The sequence below is a fragment of the Rhea pennata genome, chromosome 14, assembly GCF_028389875.1.
Source record: "Rhea pennata isolate bPtePen1 chromosome 14, bPtePen1.pri, whole genome shotgun sequence".
Taxonomy (NCBI): Eukaryota; Metazoa; Chordata; class Aves; order Rheiformes; family Rheidae; genus Rhea; species Rhea pennata.
This window is the reverse complement of record NC_084676.1, coordinates 16,570,688-16,588,749: the sequence shown is the minus strand read 5'-3', so window position 1 is coordinate 16,588,749 and position 18,062 is coordinate 16,570,688. Positions and strand designations below refer to the sequence as shown.

Genomic DNA, 18,062 nt, shown 5'->3' with positions numbered 1-18,062 from the left:
TTTTTTTCTTCCCTAGTTGCAGACAAAGAATGCCAAAGGTACAGACTGCTCCCTTTGGGTCACCATAATGAATTGATGGTAGTTCTGATAGCTTTGTTCTCTAAGGTTGCTAATGGTTTTGATAGCTCTTCAAAGGCTGGCTTTATTGATTTCATTCCCTTTCTCCCTTTTTGAGAAAATTAGAAAAGAAAAAGCGTAGCAATTAAGTCTTCACTTTTTGGCCATGAAGACTATGACCTAGTTTATATAAAGACCCAAAAAGTCCCGTCATTACCCTTGCTCAGACAGTCATGAGTGGGAATTCATAGATCTGATTTGGTCTTCCAACAAGTGAGGCAATGCAAGAGTTTGAGGGCTGTAAAGCGTAAAAGATAAAAATGGTCCAAGATATACAGCCTCTCTGTTTTTTGAATGAGTTTGTTTCTCTCTATTAATGCCAGGCTTTTCCACAGCCCACCTGTTTCTCCCTGTTCATGTGCTGGCTCTTGCTCTGCAGCCCTCGACATGCCCACTGTTCCCTGCCTCCTGCAGATCATGCTCCCAATTGCCACGTTCCCAGCCTTGTGCCTGCATCTCACACAGTTTTCTTCTTTCCTGGCTGCAGGAAGGAAGAGGTAGCAGGGGAATCTCCGTTTCACTGTGTTCCATGCTAAAAAAGCGCTGCCAGGGTGGCAGAGAACAAAGCAGCCCACGGCTGGAACAGTATAGTTGCAGCTTTGGAGTCATAGCATCTAAACAAAAATTTTGTTGAAAGTGAGAATTTACTTAATGAACACACCTGAGTGTTCATATCTGCTTTGCAAAGACCTCTTTCTCCTTGGAGGTGGTGACCAGATACATTTTGGTTATGAATGGAGGTTTTTTAGGGTTTCATTTTTGGTAGAGCAATCATCTTCATTTTAATACCAGTTTTGGTTAACACCTCTGAAGATTGAGCTTCCTCTGTCACAGCATGGTCATGAGTTTTCCAGTAAATAATGTCAGTTGTATTCAGTAAAAAGTCTACATGCAGTGCACAGTGAGAGAAAAGTTAGTCAAACATACTTGTCTTTCAAACTATGTTTTGATCTTCAGTTTCTCAGTTCATAAATTTGTGTGTTTTCATTCCCTTAGCAATTTTTTAACACAGAGTGAAACAACTGAAAGTTTATACTTGCTTGACTGTTCTCTGGGTCTGTATCTCTATATCAGTATGGGATTATTCCTGCAAACATCTGTAAGTAATAAACTATTTCTGGTGTGAGTTTAGGTAACAACATCTAGGTACAGTTGATATGAATCTGTAGCGTTTTCTTCTTTAGGTGGAATCCATCATCCAGGGACCAGTAAGGGAGGAAGGAGATGAAAAACTAAAAGTTTGGGTCCTAGCCCAAGGCAGTCAACAGAAAATTTTCCATTAACTGCAGTGCAGTGGGTACTGGGAAAACAAGTATTCCAGGAGTATAAAAATTGAAGTTTCCATGTGTATGGCCTGGAGACAGGCTTTTTTCCAGAGAACTGAATATGACAATAATTTCTTGTCTTCTCGCCATCTGAAACAAATTACAGCTCTTTTGCTTTTGGAGGCTTGGTCTGAGGAAGCAGAGAGAGTGCCTATCTGTAGATGAGTCAACATCGTGGTGGCTCAGGCGGAGGATGTTCTGGGCAAGCTCAACTGATTGACACTTCTTGGACAACTGCTCAGTCACTGAGCTGTTCTGTAACCAGGGGCACCTTCGCTCTTTCTATGGCTTTTCTGAAGGAGAAAATAGCAGTTACCCATTTCATTGCATTGGTATCTTGATCCAGTCAGCGTGTGTCTGATGTGCTCTAAGAACATCTCCAGATCAAACCCTTCAAGCTTCTTAGGTGGAAGGATGTGTGTTTTCTAGGTCCTGGTCGGGCTTCTGAGTTCAGGGTGAATACAACTGTGGTGACCTTGGGGTCTGCGTGATGGTCTCAAGTCACTTACTGCACAAACCAACGCACCTTTTTCATCCTTCCCCCCAGGAAATGGGCACTTCTGGAGACAAGTGGTTCTGCCATAATCGAGATGCCTCTGGTTAAATGCAGAAATAGACTTTTCAGACACTAGGGCGGGGGGAAGGGAGGTTAAAGTAAAAATGTTCAGCGTTTAGGTGGTTCCCAAGGCAAGGCTGGGGTGGAGGTGGAGAAGGGTGGTATCTGAATTGCAGCACTAAAAACAGGAATTGAGATTCCACTGAAATGCCACTTTCAGTGTTCACACCCCTTTTTGGATCCAGTCCTGAATCTTTCACATCTGACACTGAAAACTGTGGTTACATCTAGTTACATCATCTTCAGGAGACAGGCAGCCTAGTCATTACGTTTGTATCACTCACGTATTAAGGAAACTATTCAAATGAGTTAAGAGAAAGACCCTGCCCTGTGCTGCAGCACGTGCTCTTCTTTTCCTAGCGCAGTTCTTTACTGGCTGCAAATTTACAGATGTTGCCTGTTACCTGTTCCTCTTTAAATAATTTTTATTCTATGTTTTGCCAATCATGTATATCCTAATTCTTCCCCTAAGTAAAGATTATTCCTATTATACAGAAAACAAAACTAACTCAGAAAGACAGTAACTTGCTGAAGGTCAGGGGTGGCAGCCTTGGGGAGCGGATTATGCCCGTGGCCCTCAGCTCACATTCCTGTGTCATTTTGTGCTCTCTTTTTCTGCAGACGAGTATCAGAAACCGAGATGTCACGAACAAGAGCATTCGGAGCGAGTATAATGAGGGTGCGATTGCTCTGCTTTCAATTAGCTCAAATGCTATTAGGCGAGTATAGAAGCACGGTCATGTTCGAGTCTGAGTACCTTTGCACAGTGCATTAAGCAATATGTCTTAAATCTGTCGTGTGTTGTTTGTTCTCTTCTCTCCCCCGCTGGGAGAAACGTGTGCAGTGGAGTGTTTTGTTTTCATAATGATTTTTAAAATAGTCTTGTGCGGGCATGGAACGGTTTGTACGAGGTACAGTGGCTCCTTCGCTGTGTCTGCCAAGGCCTTGGTCCATGAAGGCATACAGATCTGCATTTTCTTTTGGAGAGCAAGGGAAATGAAATAAATTGGCTGGGAGCTCCTGTGGGTCAGGATGTGAGTGCTTATAGCAGGAGCAGTAAAATCTAATAGTCCCACGGTTTCATTCTGATGCAAACAGGAAACACTGTTGTCTAGAAAAAATGATGTGTCACAAATCACTGCGTAAATGCAGCCCTTAATACTTTGAACGAGCGGGAAAAAAAAAACACTCTAATACATCCTGATTAGGATATACTGTCCGATAGCTGAGTCCCTTGTAGCCTCGCTGTTTCTCAGAGTCTGACAAAGTTGTGACAGATCATCGTAATTCTTGCTATTCCTAGAATACGAGGCAATAAGGAAAGAGGAAAACACAATATAATTTTGCAAAATATAAGCTTCATTTTGAACTGAAACTGCTGCAATTGCCTAAGTGACGCTTTTGTGCAACAGAATTTGGGGAGGAGGATCTGTTTCCTCAGCAGTTTTTGGCAATAGTCTTTTATTTCTTATATTAAAATGTCAAAATTTCCAGGGCAATGGAAATATTAAGGGGTATCCAGGGCATATTTAGAAGTTGCCATATTTTCCTTTCTGTCCCACACCATTTGTAATAAACTGTGGAAAGGAGATTTCTCTTTGGTTGTAGAATCCAAAGATTTCCACTGCCGGTCTTAGATGGTCTTAGCTTTTCAGTTGTCAGCATTAGGCTTAGAGCTACATTTCTATCAGAATCCTTTTATTGAAGACAGTGGAATCTAGTAAAATAAATGTATAAACTTAGACTATGTTGTATTACACTTACAGACACAACACAATACACATGCTGGTGAACTGTGCCAGGAACATTTTTACATTTGCATGTGTGCTTAAATGCAATAAAACAAAGCTGTAGATTTAAAAACAAACAGAACCACTCTCCCCAGAAAGTCACTGTTAAATTGTATGTTTTGTTTATAATAAGAATTCAGCTTTTCAGGTACATCAGGTGGTATTTAGCCAAGTTTATCATAAAGTCCATTTTCCCTACCATTTGGTACTGGGCATTCAGCACAAAATGCATATGACAAAAAAAATTAAAAACTAAAATTAAAATCGTTGTTGGAAATAACACATAGTTTATGTCAGAAAAAATATGTAAAGCATATAGATTTTTATCAGAATCTTTTTAATGAAAAAAAATTGGAAAGTATTATTTATAATAAAGAATTTTATTTATAATGTGGGTTCTTAGGTACATCAGAGGTTTCAGAAGAAAGCAACAGATATCACACGTGTGGCTGGTGTGGTCTCCCCAGTACTGTTTTCTACTATAGTCTTTCTTTAATTTCGAACCCTTGAAAGAGAAGGGTCTTAATGGCACCGTAGAGGTAGCACAGGACGGCGTGTGTGATGCCGGGAGATCCCGGTCTTGCTCCTGCTGGAGAAACAAGTCACGTTTCCACGCCGAGGAGGTAAGAGAGAAGGGGAGGAAATCCTGGACGCGCTGTCGCTGTTCGTCCCGCTGGAGCCGCTCTGGCAGAAAGTTAAGCACCTGCTGGAGTACGTGAAAGCTGTTGTCCCGGGCGTGGGGGTGAGTTAGAGAGCAAGGACACCCTGGCTGCCCCCACCGAGGAGCAGGCAGCCCGCGTGCGCCTACGCGCAGAGCGAGCTCCCTGCGTCCCCGGCCCCGCTGGCTTCTCGGCTCGCTTGCAGCCCAACCCGACTCCTTCTCCTCTCCTTCGTGATAGAAACCTTCGCTGTTACCAGCCGCCCCCCCCAACACGGCCCTGGGTTGGCTTTTGAATTTAGGTGGTACCCCAGTCTGCTCTTCTGGTTGCCGCTGTAGTATGATTAAATAAATAATTTAGTTAATTGTGCGTAGGAAAGAGAGGTAATCTTGGTCACGCTTGATTCGAAGCAGAAGCTAAAAGTGACTTGTAAGATTTCAGTACTTTGCAGGAGATGATAGGAGTGAAAATTTCTATATTCTTTAAATCTTTTGCTAGGCAGGCTCATATACCATGCACCAACAGCGGCTGTGTTGCTCTGAGAAAAGCGCCAGGAAAAACGAGGGGTTATCTACGAAACCCTGTGCTATTAGCTCCACGCTCAAAAGTAACATTTGGAAACAGTATTTGGTGGAAGGATTTGTTTCCTTAGGTATTTACAGGGTTTATGGTTGCTGTGGGGTATTTTGATTGTTTTTACCAAAATAGAACGGGGGGGTTGCAAGCAGGAGATGAAGGCTTAATGGTGAAATGAAAGAATTTCAGCTGGAGTACGGCGTAACATCGATCAAGGTGAAGGATCTAAATTGTTCCTCGCTTCAGCTCGTTTCTCCAGTTACATAATAAGTATCAGTTACATAATGAATAACTGATGAATGAATGAATAATAATAAATGAAGAACACTCAGTGTCCTCATGCCCTGGGGAAATATTTCATATGCAATATTTTAGCTGGAGACTGGAAGTTTTGAAAAGCAACAAACATCTAGATAGAGCTATCCCAGATCCAAGAATGAAAGTCAGCTTGCATCGTGGCAGAGCACCCATGCGTGGCCGCTCATTCATCCCAGTGTTAAGCAATAACCCAACCTGTTTGCCTTTGCCTCACTCCTTTGAGTAACATTTCATGTAGGTTCTGTCCGCTGGGTTTTTGTAGGAATAAACTGGAGCAGTGGTTGGTACTGACAAAAGACTCTGCCTTCAAAGTGCTTCACTGCTCTTTCAGCAACTTTACATGCTGGCTTAAAATACAGTTTCCCCAAACTAGTGCAGAACATGAAAATGCCGTGTGTTTCCCTTCCAGTACAGCGCACAAGTGCTACGAGGAGTCTCCCTGCTTAGCCAAGCGCCGCGCTCTGAACCCCCACGTGCTGCCAGGGGTGACCAAGCCGTCCCACTCCAGGCACTGCAGCAATAACCACCAGTTTCAGCATGGAGACCCAGCTGGTTCACAGGCACCGTTGATGGTGCAGTGCATTATCATCGTGCAAAATAATCTGCTCAGAAGCATGGAGGCAGCAGAGAAGGCAGCTCTTCAGTTTCCTATTATCAATATTAAGTAGATGAAGGTTTTGCCATGCTGGGGGCAGCACAGGCTGGTCGTCGCTGTGGCTCTCAGGGGCTTCCTAGAGCAAGCGATGCTTTATTATTTTAAGGAAAGAGAAGGCACATAGCAAGATGTCTTGCTAGTTGCTTGTTGCTATTAGAAGGCTGGGAAGGGGAGGTGGGGAGGAGCCTGTTTTAAATCCAGATGGTACCAGCTCAGGCCTTCAGGGAAGCACAGTGCTTAATTTCCCTTGTATTTCTTTGACCCAGTTAGCATTGCACAAATGTTCCTGATCACAGGACTGTCTAATCCTCTCTTCAAGCCTGCTAAATTTTATCTTGCTGACATCCTGCAGCAGTTGATTTCAGGAGCCAACCCTGTAAAGCAAGGAGGAATGTCTCTCTCTGCCTTTCCGAATCTGCTTTTTGTTCTCCCTTCGTGCACCCTTGTTCAGACAAGCCGGCTTTGGGGCAGAGGCAGCGTTGTGCATGGTTGCCGCAGCTGCATCCGAGCCCAGGAGAGGCAGGTTGCACTGTCCTCACTCAAGGTTGGGGAGGGTCGGTTATACCCCGCTGCACGAGGAGGAGAACTGCTAAGGTTGGATTATTGCTTAACACGGGGATGAACGAGTTAATTTGTCTATAGAGGTGCATTTCAATCGTTCGAATACGCAGCTTGTATCTCTACCACACTCTCCTTGAAAGAAGGCAGGAAAAGTGGGAGAGGGGGAGCATGAGATGAACAATTAAACTTGCTGTTTCAGGTAACATGCTGGTTCTAAATAAAACAGGAGTTCGGGAGAACTGAGGAGAATAGCTCCAACGTTGCAGCATCCTGTCACTTCACATCACCTCACAGAAGTGATGCAGCAGATGTTTTGGAGACTCCTGTGGGGCTGTACCGAGCCAGGCTCGGGAACAGCAGCAGAGACAAATTAGCCTCCTCTCTGGTCCATCCGTACCTCCTGTTTCTGGGCAGGACCAGAACTGATGCTGCAGACCACGGTTGGACTCCTCAGCTGCAGACTGTGGCAACCCTGTGCGGGCAGAGCCGGCAGCTCAGAAATCCTCCTGTCCTGAGACTGGGGGGCTACGTAGGACCTGGAGGTTGCTGGATGCAGAACTGGGCATTGACTGCTTGCGGTTGTATTTTCTTGCCCTAAAGAACAGGAATATTCTTGACCGATAGCACTGATTGCTGCGAGCGAGGATCATACCGAGGTTCTTTTGCTCTTTGTGCAAATCAACCGTAATCCCAAGGCCACAGCTAATCTCACTAACGAGGTTTGAGTGGCTCATAGGCTCTGCGAGTCGGGGACGGCTGCTCTCCATGCATTCGTACAGCGCCTGCCTGACCAGGACCTGGTGAGCTGCTAGGCATTACCAACGCGCAGAGGGTGCCTGTGAGCAAACGGCCCCATTTTCTCCATGCGGTTCAATGCTTCTGCAGCATGACTCGAGGAGCATTTTGAGCAAAGTTGCTATTTCTAGTGTAATTAATTGCTTTGGGGAGTGAAAACCTTTGATGCGGAATCTCCCTTTTTCGAAGCTGAGCAATAATCTAGGTTAGCACCACTTGATGCTCCATCAAGTGACATAGCAGGGTATAAAAACTGTTGTTCAGCACTTCAGGTATGAACTACAAAGCCTTTTTCTCTCCTATGTGCTTGTAACTAGGGGAAAAACAAATAAAGCACTCTGTTTAACTCAAATGACTTGTGTATGTCACAGTCCCCCATCAAATGTGGTGTGGCGGCCTCCCTGCTGGCTCGGATTGCTTTCTGCTTACAGGGCCTCCGAGCTGAGCTTTGCAGCAGAAAGACTTGCTGAGCATAGGGGGAAAGCCACCAAGCATTTTGTGTGAAGTGCGGGCAGATAAAATGTTGTGGTTAGCACACAGTTCTTGCTAAGCTCACAGCAGGCCAATGGGCTTTCAGCTAGATTCATTTACAAACAAAGAAATACTTGACAAAATGCTAATGCATGCAGATAACCAATAATTCCATTTCCCTCGCTAGCTACTTATAGAAATCTGTTTTAAATGTAGCAGAAAATTGTTCCCATTATGAGCTTGTTCCAAAGCACTTAAAGGCTCGCTTTGATTTTAAATGGCATTAGGTCAAACGTTATGTAGCAACTAGATGGTATTCCAGAAATGCCCAGTTTTTCTACAGCTGTTTGCAGCGGTCCCTGGAAATGTTGCCGCCAGAAGCATTAATTCCAGGAAGGCTGTTATTGCCAGGGACATTTTATCTGTATTTACTTGACATGTATTTTGTATCAACTTTCTCCAATTTGTGCTAGGCAGATTAAGTTGTACATGAGCATCCCAGAACACAAGAGGAATGATGTGGTGTTTCAAGGCTCATCCCTGCTGTCAACCGTGGCCCACGTAAGTGATGTCAGCCATAAAAGCACATGTGGGCTCTGGCAAACAAGGCAAAAAGCTGTGCCTAAATCGGCTGACTCTTCAAATACGAGACTGTAGGCTGCTATTTCCCTTATCGAGCTGATATCCCAGGGTGTGTGTGAGGTGGGGACCAGGACAGCGCCACTGAGATACCGCAAAATGTGTCACTGATACCTCTGCAGTGTGACTGATGCAGCACGAGCACGCTGCTGGCTCTACCCACCAGCAAAGCGGAGCAGTCTTTGCGCTCCGCTAGCCCATGCGCGCATTCGTCAGGCCGTCGGCTCTCATTTCTGCCTGTGATTACAGCGGCGAACGCGAAACGCTTTGCCGTTAATCATGTTGCTGATGGCACGTGTGAGGTTTTTCCATTCAAAGCCAAGGGATTGCCACATAGTCACTAAATGCAGTTTAAATTCGCTGTACACTATTTATCATTGCTCTCCATGTAGGAAGGCTCAAAGTTAATTAAAATATGCCCCCAACAAGCAATTAGCCCTAATTACAGCATTTATTCTTCCAGAAGCGTGTTGTCTTGCCCGTCTTCCTCTCTTCCAGTGAATGGTCGATTGGAGACAGACCCAGGGCAGGATCGTGTCCTGCTGGTGCTGGTGGGTGCCGTACCCCATCCCCTCTCAGCCCCGCTGCACAGGCTGTGCTGCAGGGCTGTTGCCTCTGCCCTCTCGGTATTTCTGAAAGGGATCTCTTGACGAGTCGGGACGGGGCTCCCTTGGGATAGTGTGATGACCAGAAGATTGAGCCTAGTCCCTGGAGAGGTTTTTGTGAAAGATGACCTCTGAGCGATGACAGAGCAGTCCTCTTTTTTTTCCAAGCAGATGCTCAGGGGTGCGTTGGAAAGGAGTCCTACAACCAGCAGGGCAAGAGGAAAGCCCAGCGCACTCTCCCCAAAGCCTCTCATCTGAACAGAGGGATCCTTTCTCCTACCCCTGGCTAAGGTCTGATTTCTTTAAATTAGGCCCCATGTTATATCTGAGAGGCTTAAGACTGGGATCTTTATCTTAAAGAACTTCTCAGGAACTGGCCTTGCCAATCTCACTGATGTGCCTCCTGCCTTGTTGTTGCTTTTAAGTCTACTCTAGCTAGTCTCTCATCGTTTTCCTCCCCGTTAAGAAAGACTCATTTGTGACCTAGCCCTGTTTGCAATCCTGTTGCATTGACTTGTGCTCTAGCTTCAAATCAGTATCATCTGTCTTCCTGACCACCAGAACCGGCACAGAAAGACTCCTGCTGGGGTAGACTAACATCCTGATGTGCTTTGACTGCTATAAGAGTTTCTCAGCTGCTTCTGCACTGTGCAGGTCTGAAAGGTCCCATGAGTGAGGTGCCTGGAGCTATTGCTTCCTCATCTTTGGTTTAAGCTAATCATAGCTTTGTTATTTCAAATCTGCCTGCTCCACTGCTGCTGCTTCTCTAGGCTTTTTCTGTGAAGCTCACTTGGGGATGGGTGTGTTGTTTATTGATGAGGAAAGGAGGGGACAGTTTTGTTTCTCCCTCTCCAGCTCTGCTTTGTAAATTCTGGTCATGATTTTCTATGGCCAATTGTACTTACTGTTTGCAGCAGTAAGAGTAGTCTACATGATCATGCAAGCAAAATTGCATGTTAGTGGGTTGCTTGCAAACTGGTTGTGAAGGCTGAGACTGAAAGCTGCCAGTGGGATTTCAATGCCAATTCCCTGTTCAAATTAATCTAAATCCCTTAGGCAGGTCTGATGATCTCAGTAAATTAGATTTTTCTGTCAGTGGCTTCAAATACAGAGATTGCCCTGAGACTGGCCATGTAAGCAGCAGGGCTTTTAGCTCATTCCATGACCTAAATTCATAGATACGTTTTTCTTTCTTGTTTGGGAGCCCTTTGGAACAGGTTGTGGCTCTTGTGGATTTATCCTGGCTGATGATTCCTCAGCTGCTCTTTTGTATTCAGTAAAAAACAGAGAGATTTTTCATAACGATCACGGGAGCATTCCCATGGGGCAGTATAGGGACAACAGGGAGAAAAGAGCTGTTCGGCTGTGAAACTACTTGCTGTGTCATACGATCCAAAAGCATCTAATTCAGTTTCCTCTGGTAGGATTTCAGGCTCCCTCTGCAGCCAAAGGACAGCTTTGAATTGCCTTCTAGAGAAGCCTTGATTAAATAAATAAATAAATATATAATATTTTAAAAGCCTGTGTTCCTTATCAGTGCACTTAAGGAGAGAGAGTGTGACTGTCCCTGGCGGAGGTGGAGATCAGAGGACCGGTGACAGTAATCTCAGCTGACTTCCTGCAGGGATCGGACAAAGCCTCTGCTCACACTCCCATTTCTCTCTGACCCAGGACAGACGATTTCGGTGGAAAGTGGATACTTTTGTAAGACTGCAAGTGATGAAGAATTCACCACTTATCCAGGCAAACTGTTCTGGTAGTTAATTGCCCAGTAATGATTTCACAGGGGCCGCTGTGCTCGGTTCCAACAAAGGAGGTGCTAAAGAAGGTAAAAGGTTTTGCTTTTTTTTAAAATAGGATTTTACTGAACCTGAAAGCTGGAAGCTTTGAGGTTGGCTTAAGCTAATAAAAGCAACTCTCCCTCTCTGCCAGCCCTGAATTAAGTAAGCAGCTTTCCATTCCACACTTATATTCTTGCACAATTGGGATTTGTGTCTTGCTGGGCTCCCGGTCCTGCCTCTGCTGCTTGCTGTCCGGCCAGGAGCTGCCCTCCTCCAGTCCTTTGCCAGCTGCGCTGTGATTTTCTCTCTCTCCCTCCCTGCTATCTGGTCACCTCTGCCACCCTAGTTTGTCTTTTTGTCCTCCTCTTCACTGCATCCCAGCAGCATTGGCTCCTCTCGCAATGTTATTTAATGTATTAGGATGCTTTGTGACTTTTTTTTTTTTTTTCTTTAAAAGCCCAGCCAGGCCCTGGAGGAGAACCTGTTTTCACAGAAGAAATGAGCCAGAAGAAGCCAGTTCTCCGTACCAGCCCGTTGCTGAGCAAACCTGGAGCAATTATAGCAGCCCGCACGTCCGCGCTCAGCCCGGCAGCGCTGCCCCAGGAGCCCAGCTCCCAGCCCTGCGAAAGAGGAGCTGCGTGCACCGCGGAGAGCTTTGCTGGGGTGTCCCAAGCTGCAGCTCTGACCCGCTCCTGTGCCTCTTTGCTAGCGGCATTTAAATATCTACTGAGGTAGGACTAGTAAGAATGGCTACTAGCCTCAGGGTTGGGGTACAACACATAAGAGCACTTGCAATCTTCAGGTATTTAAGCAACTCTACTGGAAAAGTTGATAGACTTCAGGATTTTAGCCACTTACAGGATTTTGTGGCAGTTGAGAAGAAATCATAGTCCTGGACTTCAGTTTCCCAGAGGGTTAGGTGATAAGGGTAGATCCCTTTTGGGGATCTACCATGAGGACGAATATTTTGGTCTAGGAGGCTTGACCAATGCAATACCCCAAACATCTTAGCTGTTGGCAACAGTATGTTTAAAGGAAGCAATTGCCTGGGTCCCTGGGAATGGAGGCCAAACTCTGACAAGGCAGAACCCCCCTCCCGTAAGGCATTGACCCCCTGTAAGGCATTGAATGTACATGGGAGAGTGCCCAGGAGCTGTCTCTGGCTGGTGACCTGCTCAGGCCTTTCTAAAACACATGAGTGTTGAGGGAAAAGGGGTCTGCAAATATAGTGCCAAGCCTCTGTGTCATGGACCTGCACTGAAGGTAACCAGGCCTGGTTCTGCAAGAATGGAAACAGCAGCTGGATATAATGGTTTTATTTGTTTTCTCTGACAAAAGCATGCATTTGGCACAAGACTTGCTAAGCAATGCAGTGTCATCAATATTCACGTGGAGAGATATTAAAAACATAAGCAGGGCAGAGCAGACAAACCACCCTGATGTTCACCTGTGAAGGAAGGGAAATATGAGAAGGAAACAGAGTGGGCTGGCACCTCCCCGTGAGTAGAAGCTTGAGCCAATGTGACATCTTGTTCATCTCGAACTCTGTCCATCAGCTTTAATAAATGGTAGAGCCACCTTCACTTTTATTCTTGCTGTGTAGTTAGTTCAAAAAATAAGATGAGAAGCAGTTCAGCTCCAAAGCATTAATGAGTTTCAACGGGAAAAAAAATTTTGAGATGAGATGTGTGAATGAGAAGTTCAAATATGTTCACCTTTCGATCTTCAAGCATATTTACAATCTTATTGGCACTGAGCAGAAGTTGCCTTCTGATTTAATCTACTCTGAGGTGTTTTAGAAAGCACTTGTGAGCATTTTTATAATTGCTGCTCTGCCAAGGTATTGCCCATCTTAGCTGCAGTTGAACAAGCAACCTGTTCTCCATGCTTTCCCATGTGCCAAAAAACTTACTTACAGTCACAGTAATAATAATTGTACTAGTATTGCTTTGCAGCATCTGCTCTATTCCCTGGCTATGGAGAACGCCGTACCAAGTGTAGATACGTGAAACTGTGATGGTCTTAGGAGAAACCCTGGATGAGTGACTGCTTCTCTAGACAGCAAAGCCTGAGTGCAGCAGTGAGGGGACGATGGCCACACTGCCCTGGGACCTCACAGCAGCACCGGCATACCTTGCTGCCTTACAGATGTCCCATCTAATGTTGTAGTTGAGATCCAGCTGTAGTTGGATCATTTACTGTCTGTCAAGTGGTAACACTGTGCACTTGCACTGAGTTTTGTCGTGCTTCAGTCTCACAGTGCTGAGCAAAAATAAAAAAAGAAAGCGGCATGTTTAGCTTGGTCACGTAGCTGCGAGGACACAAGAAAAGATATGAAGGGACAATGCATTGCCGCATAGGCAAAACTGCTTGCTTTGCCGTGGCCCTGAGGCTGCAGAGCTGTTGGGCGAGCTCACTGGTTTCCTGCACCTGAAAAGTAAAATTCGGTATGTGCCCTCTGGTATTGAGCCTTGTTTGTGCAGAAGAAGTGTAACAGTGCAGAAACTAACACAAAGTAGAGGGCCAGGATTTCACAGGTGACTCTTTTCCTGATCTAGGGCAGCTACCACACAAGATGAGCACGGGCATGCTGATGCCCACCTAGGGTAAATCTGGGAGTGAAGGTAACAGAGCTCTGCTAGGATAAGCAAGAGGAAAATCCCTACCTGAAGGAGTTTTCAATATTTTCCATACTGCCCTCTACCTAATCCTCATAAAAGATTTCTTAAAACTTTTTAAAATATTCCTTTATGCAACCGCTGTGACAGGTGACCTACCCAATGGCATCATGGTGTTGACACAATGACATATAAGGTGGCTCTTGATAAGTGTGTGTGTGTGTGTATATGTCAGAGAGAACATATTTAGTGCTGTGCAAGTGTCATTCAGATAATTCCTTTCAAAATAACTGTACCCAAGCGTGAGAAAAAGGTGGCTCTTTGGCGTTTGCTGTAAAACACCAGTAATTTGATGTTCCTGCAGATTAGTTCTCCTCCAAAACAGATGGGGTTTTGTATTCTCCTCAACTTTTCTCCATGGTCAGGGCACTTCTATCCAATAGGTACTGTTGGGAGATGCTTTATAAGCTTCTGCCTTTCCAAAATGAGATTAATTGCTCCTTCCTTAGTGGCAGAGAGCCTGAATCGTCCATTTGATGAGAGAGATGATAATCACGAACGCCTACCTGACTCGCATGCACATTCAAGGTGTGTTCGCTGCTCCAGCAGCACAGGACTGCAGGGAGAGCTTCTAGGTAGCAGTGTGTGTTATTTTGTGCCAATAACATCATTCTGAGCAGCTACTTTTTCATACTTCAGCAATGGCTGGGAGCAAACAAGCTTTTAACTTTGCCTCTTTCCAGATGCATCTGTGCTCTGAAATCCAGTTATGGACCATGGGTTTTTGAGCTACCTGGAAGAACTCAGTGTATTGCTGCTTATTAGGGACAGCACCCATTACATTTTTGTCACAGAGAGGAGACTCTCTCTCTTCCTTTTCATCAGCATTTGCTATTTTGAACAAGCTACTTTGCTTTCTTAAAGAGCAAGGTAACACCCTGTTTCCTGGCTGCTTCCCTCTTGCAGAGCATGGCAATATCTCTTCCCTGTTAATAAACATAGTGCCATTTTCTTTCTGACCATGGTTAGCACGCGAAACTGCCCCATCATCCCTTCTGAGACATTTCAGCTCTGAGCAGACCACTTCTTTCTGCGCTGGTCTTGGAGAGGGAAGCCTTGGGAATCCAAACACTTGTGGCAAATGCAGTTTCTCTGTGGCTTTTCCTTTCATGCTTGGAGGACGAATTTCACTACCTGCAGCATCCAGATGTCTAGAAGAATTACACAGTGAGCAGTCACTGCTGGAGCTTTTACTGCTTAAAGGATCTGTAGAGTAGCAGAGCTTTCCTGCCCGTGTGTATATCATCTGTGCCAAGGGGTCATCTCTGCAAATGAGTTTGGTTTCTGCACCATCAGGGACAGGCATAACTTTTCCTAGCGGCATCACATTTGAGATGAAATTGGTCAATTTATATTTTGATGCTCCCCACTGGGTCTCAAGCATTGAGGACCATGACACGTCTTCAAGGGTCTTCAGGATCTTTCTGTCTTGAGCCCTATGACTAGTTTCAGGAAGGCCTGGGAAAGTGGGTCTGGCAAGGTGGCAGATGGATTGGATGTAGTCTTCACTGGAGTAAGAGTCTGAGTTGGCCGAGGTTTTTGATGTTTGGCTTACGGTGGCCAAGCGTTTTGGGTTGCTGGTTAAATCTTCCAGTGCTTCCTCATGGGCTTCACGTATGGTTGGGAGAGGCTTTGAAATGCTCAGTCTTATTCGGGGTGCCATGGCTACAAAGAATACAGGAGATATGGTCAGCATGTGAAGATAAGCTGGGGGTGAAGAAATTATGGGGTAGTTTTGGTAGATATCCACATTGCTTGAGCCTCCTTACATTCTCTTGTGGTATACAGTGATGTTTACAGAACCTACATTGGTAACCGTGGTTTTTATAGCTGCAACTTTGGAAAGAGCCCATATATACCAAGGCTGCCAAATGGTTAAGTACAGTAGAAAATAAAGAGTTCATCAAAAAGAGGTTCATGCAATTCAGCAGCAGTGTTCTTTTCTGAAATAACATAGGGAATTAGGAACTCAATCAGTGTGGTGGTTGTACACTAGCTCATCTCACAGTCCACGTCATACTAGCATGAGACAAACTACTCTCCTTATTTAACACTCCGCTGATCTGTTCACCATAGCGGGGGAGAAGGGAGCTGATCTACTCTGGGTGCAGTATTCAGTAAATGGAATGACATTACAGCTGGTCTGTTTTATAAGCCTAGAAATAGCAGAAGATAAAAATGTACAAATGTGTTCATTTTCATCTACTACAGTGGTCCAGAAATTCAGTTACCACAGAATTACAAAATGGTTGATTGGAAGAGACCTCTGAGGATCATCTAGTCCAACGCCCCCTTGTCAAGCAGCGTCACCTAGGACACATTGCCCAGGATTATGTCTAGACGGCTTTTGATCATCTCCAAAGATGGAGACTCCACAACATCTCTCTGGGTAACCTGTTCCAGTGCTCTGTCAGCCTCACGGTAAGGTTTTTCTTCATGTTCAGATGGACCTACCTGTGTTTCTGTTTGTGCCCGTTGCCTCTCGTGCTATCGCTGTGCACCACTGAAAAGAGTTTGTCCCTGTCCCCTTGACACCCTCCCTTCAGATACTTATACACCTTGATAAAATCCCCCCCCCCATAATCTTCTCTCCAGCCTGACCAGTCCCAGCTCTCAGCCTTTCCTCATAGGAGAAATGCTCCAGTCCCTTCATCATCTTCGTAGCCCTATGCTGGACTTGCTCCACTAACTCCATGTCTCTCTTGTACTGGGGAATCCAGAACTGGATGCAGTACTGCAGATGCGGCCTCACCAAGGCTGAGTAGAAGGGCAGGATCACCTCCCTCGACCTGCTGGCAAGGCTCGTCCTAATGCACCCCAGGACACCGCTGGCCTTCCTGGCCACAAGGGCACATTGCTGGCTCACGGTTGTGGACTGCTGGATCCATCTCTGATGGTTTATGCAGGTTTGAGGGGAGCTAATCCGAGTCCTTGTCATCTAAATAGTTATCCATTCCCACTATTCAGTGACTACAGGAGCCTTTTTAACAAACACTTCACCTGGCTGTGTATGTTAAGGATTTTTTTTTTCTTAAAATATGTCTCCCTATGCTTTGTTTAAATCACATTTTGGCAGAAATGACCATGTAGCCCAGATTTTCTTTTTTTTAAAAAACTGTTCCTCCCCCAAGTACAGTTTGCATGCGACTAATCTGTCAACACAATGCAGCTTTGTTGCGTGACTAACCACAAAAGCGCTTTGCTCTTTATTTTAATGCCTTGCTTGTCACTCGCTGCAAAGAAATCCAGCCCGGCCGGCGCGCTGTGCGAAGCCGAGGCGCCCGGCGGCGCGCCCGCGCGCGGCTCCAGCCGAGCCGGGCCGGCGGGTCACCCCTCACCGAGCTGCTGCCGGGACCGGGGGCACCAAGGGGGGCTCTGCCGAATCTAGAGCACGAGCTGCTTGGCTTCAACCGCAGGGCCTGTAGCGTTTCCTTCTCTTTGTTCCATTGGCACCTTCCTTTTCGTTTATTTAAGCATGGGGGGGGGGGGGGGAGAGGAAAGAAAAAGTCTTCATTCGCCCCGGTTTGGTCCCCCGCAGCACGTCCCGGCCTTGCACTCTGCCCCGCAGCCCTGCGCTTACGGTGATGGGCACGGGCATCTCCTACTAACGCGTGATAACGTAAATCATTAACCGCGCCTGCTGAACACGTCCTTGCTCCAGAAGGAAATTAAATTACATACTCACCGCAAAACTCTCCGAACGGGACGCAGCGTTCCCGGCCCGGGTGCCGCCCGGATGTGCCAGGCTCTGCCGCAGCCGCGTCGCCATCACGGCGGGCAAAGCCCACAGGGGGGAGGGGGGGTCACCTTGCCCCCACCCCGTCCATCCATCCGTCCAGCCATCTGTCCGTCTGCCGTGGCTTGGGCAGCCCCGGTGGTCGCACAGAAACCCCCCCGCCCGGCGGGACCGCGGCTCCCCCCTCCCTGGGAAGAGGTTCCCCCCCCCCCCCCCCGCTGCGATCGCTCTGGCTGCCCCCAGCAACGCTCCCGACAAAGATCCCACCGGAATTCCAGCCATTCCGCCCCTTCCCCCCTTACCGGCTCGCTCCCCGGCAGGCAGTCGGGAGGCTCGCGGCCCGCCGCGTTCCCGCGGCCGCTCTCCCTCCTCGCCCCGCTCGCGGCGCGCGCCGGGCGCTGCCTCACGCTGGACCCGGCACCGCGCTCGCTGCTCCCGGTCAGCTGATTCCGCCGCCTGTTTTGTTGTCGCTGCTAAATATAACCCGCTGGCGCCTTTCCCGCCCTCGGCGCCCCGCTCGGGCAGAGCGCGGGCGTCGCCGCAGGCCGGGCCGGGCCTCAGCGCCGAACCGCGGGCCCGCTCACCCGGCGGCGGCGGTGCACGGCGGCGCTGTGGGCAGCCGCTTCGCCGGGGGCCGAGGGCCCGGGGGGGCAGAGACCCGGGGGTCTCCTGCGGGCGCTCGCAGCGTTACCGGCGTTCGGGCTGCACCAGGCCCGGCCCGGCCAACGTCGGCGGCCCGA

The 18,062-nt window shown here is 47.0% G+C and overlaps 1 protein-coding gene across 1 annotated transcript; it reads right to left on the bottom strand.

The window, feature by feature from the left end:
• Positions 1 to 12,209: 12,209 nt before the first annotated feature.
• Positions 12,210 to 17,747, bottom strand: LOC134146798 (uncharacterized). The gene is made up of 2 exons (XM_062587342.1): positions 17,625 to 17,747; positions 12,210 to 15,251 (listed from the first exon to the last, which is right to left on the bottom strand). Exon 2 carries the CDS (start codon positions 15,247 to 15,249, stop codon positions 14,215 to 14,217), a length of 1,035 nt encoding a protein of 344 aa, XP_062443326.1. The 5' UTR covers positions 15,250 to 15,251; positions 17,625 to 17,747; the 3' UTR covers positions 12,210 to 14,214.
• Positions 17,748 to 18,062: the final 315 nt, after the last annotated feature.

Coding starts and splice junctions, on each gene's coding strand:
- LOC134146798 (XM_062587342.1), bottom strand. CDS start 15,249: ATGGCACCCCGAATAAGACTGAGCATTTCAAAGCCTCTCCCAACCATA.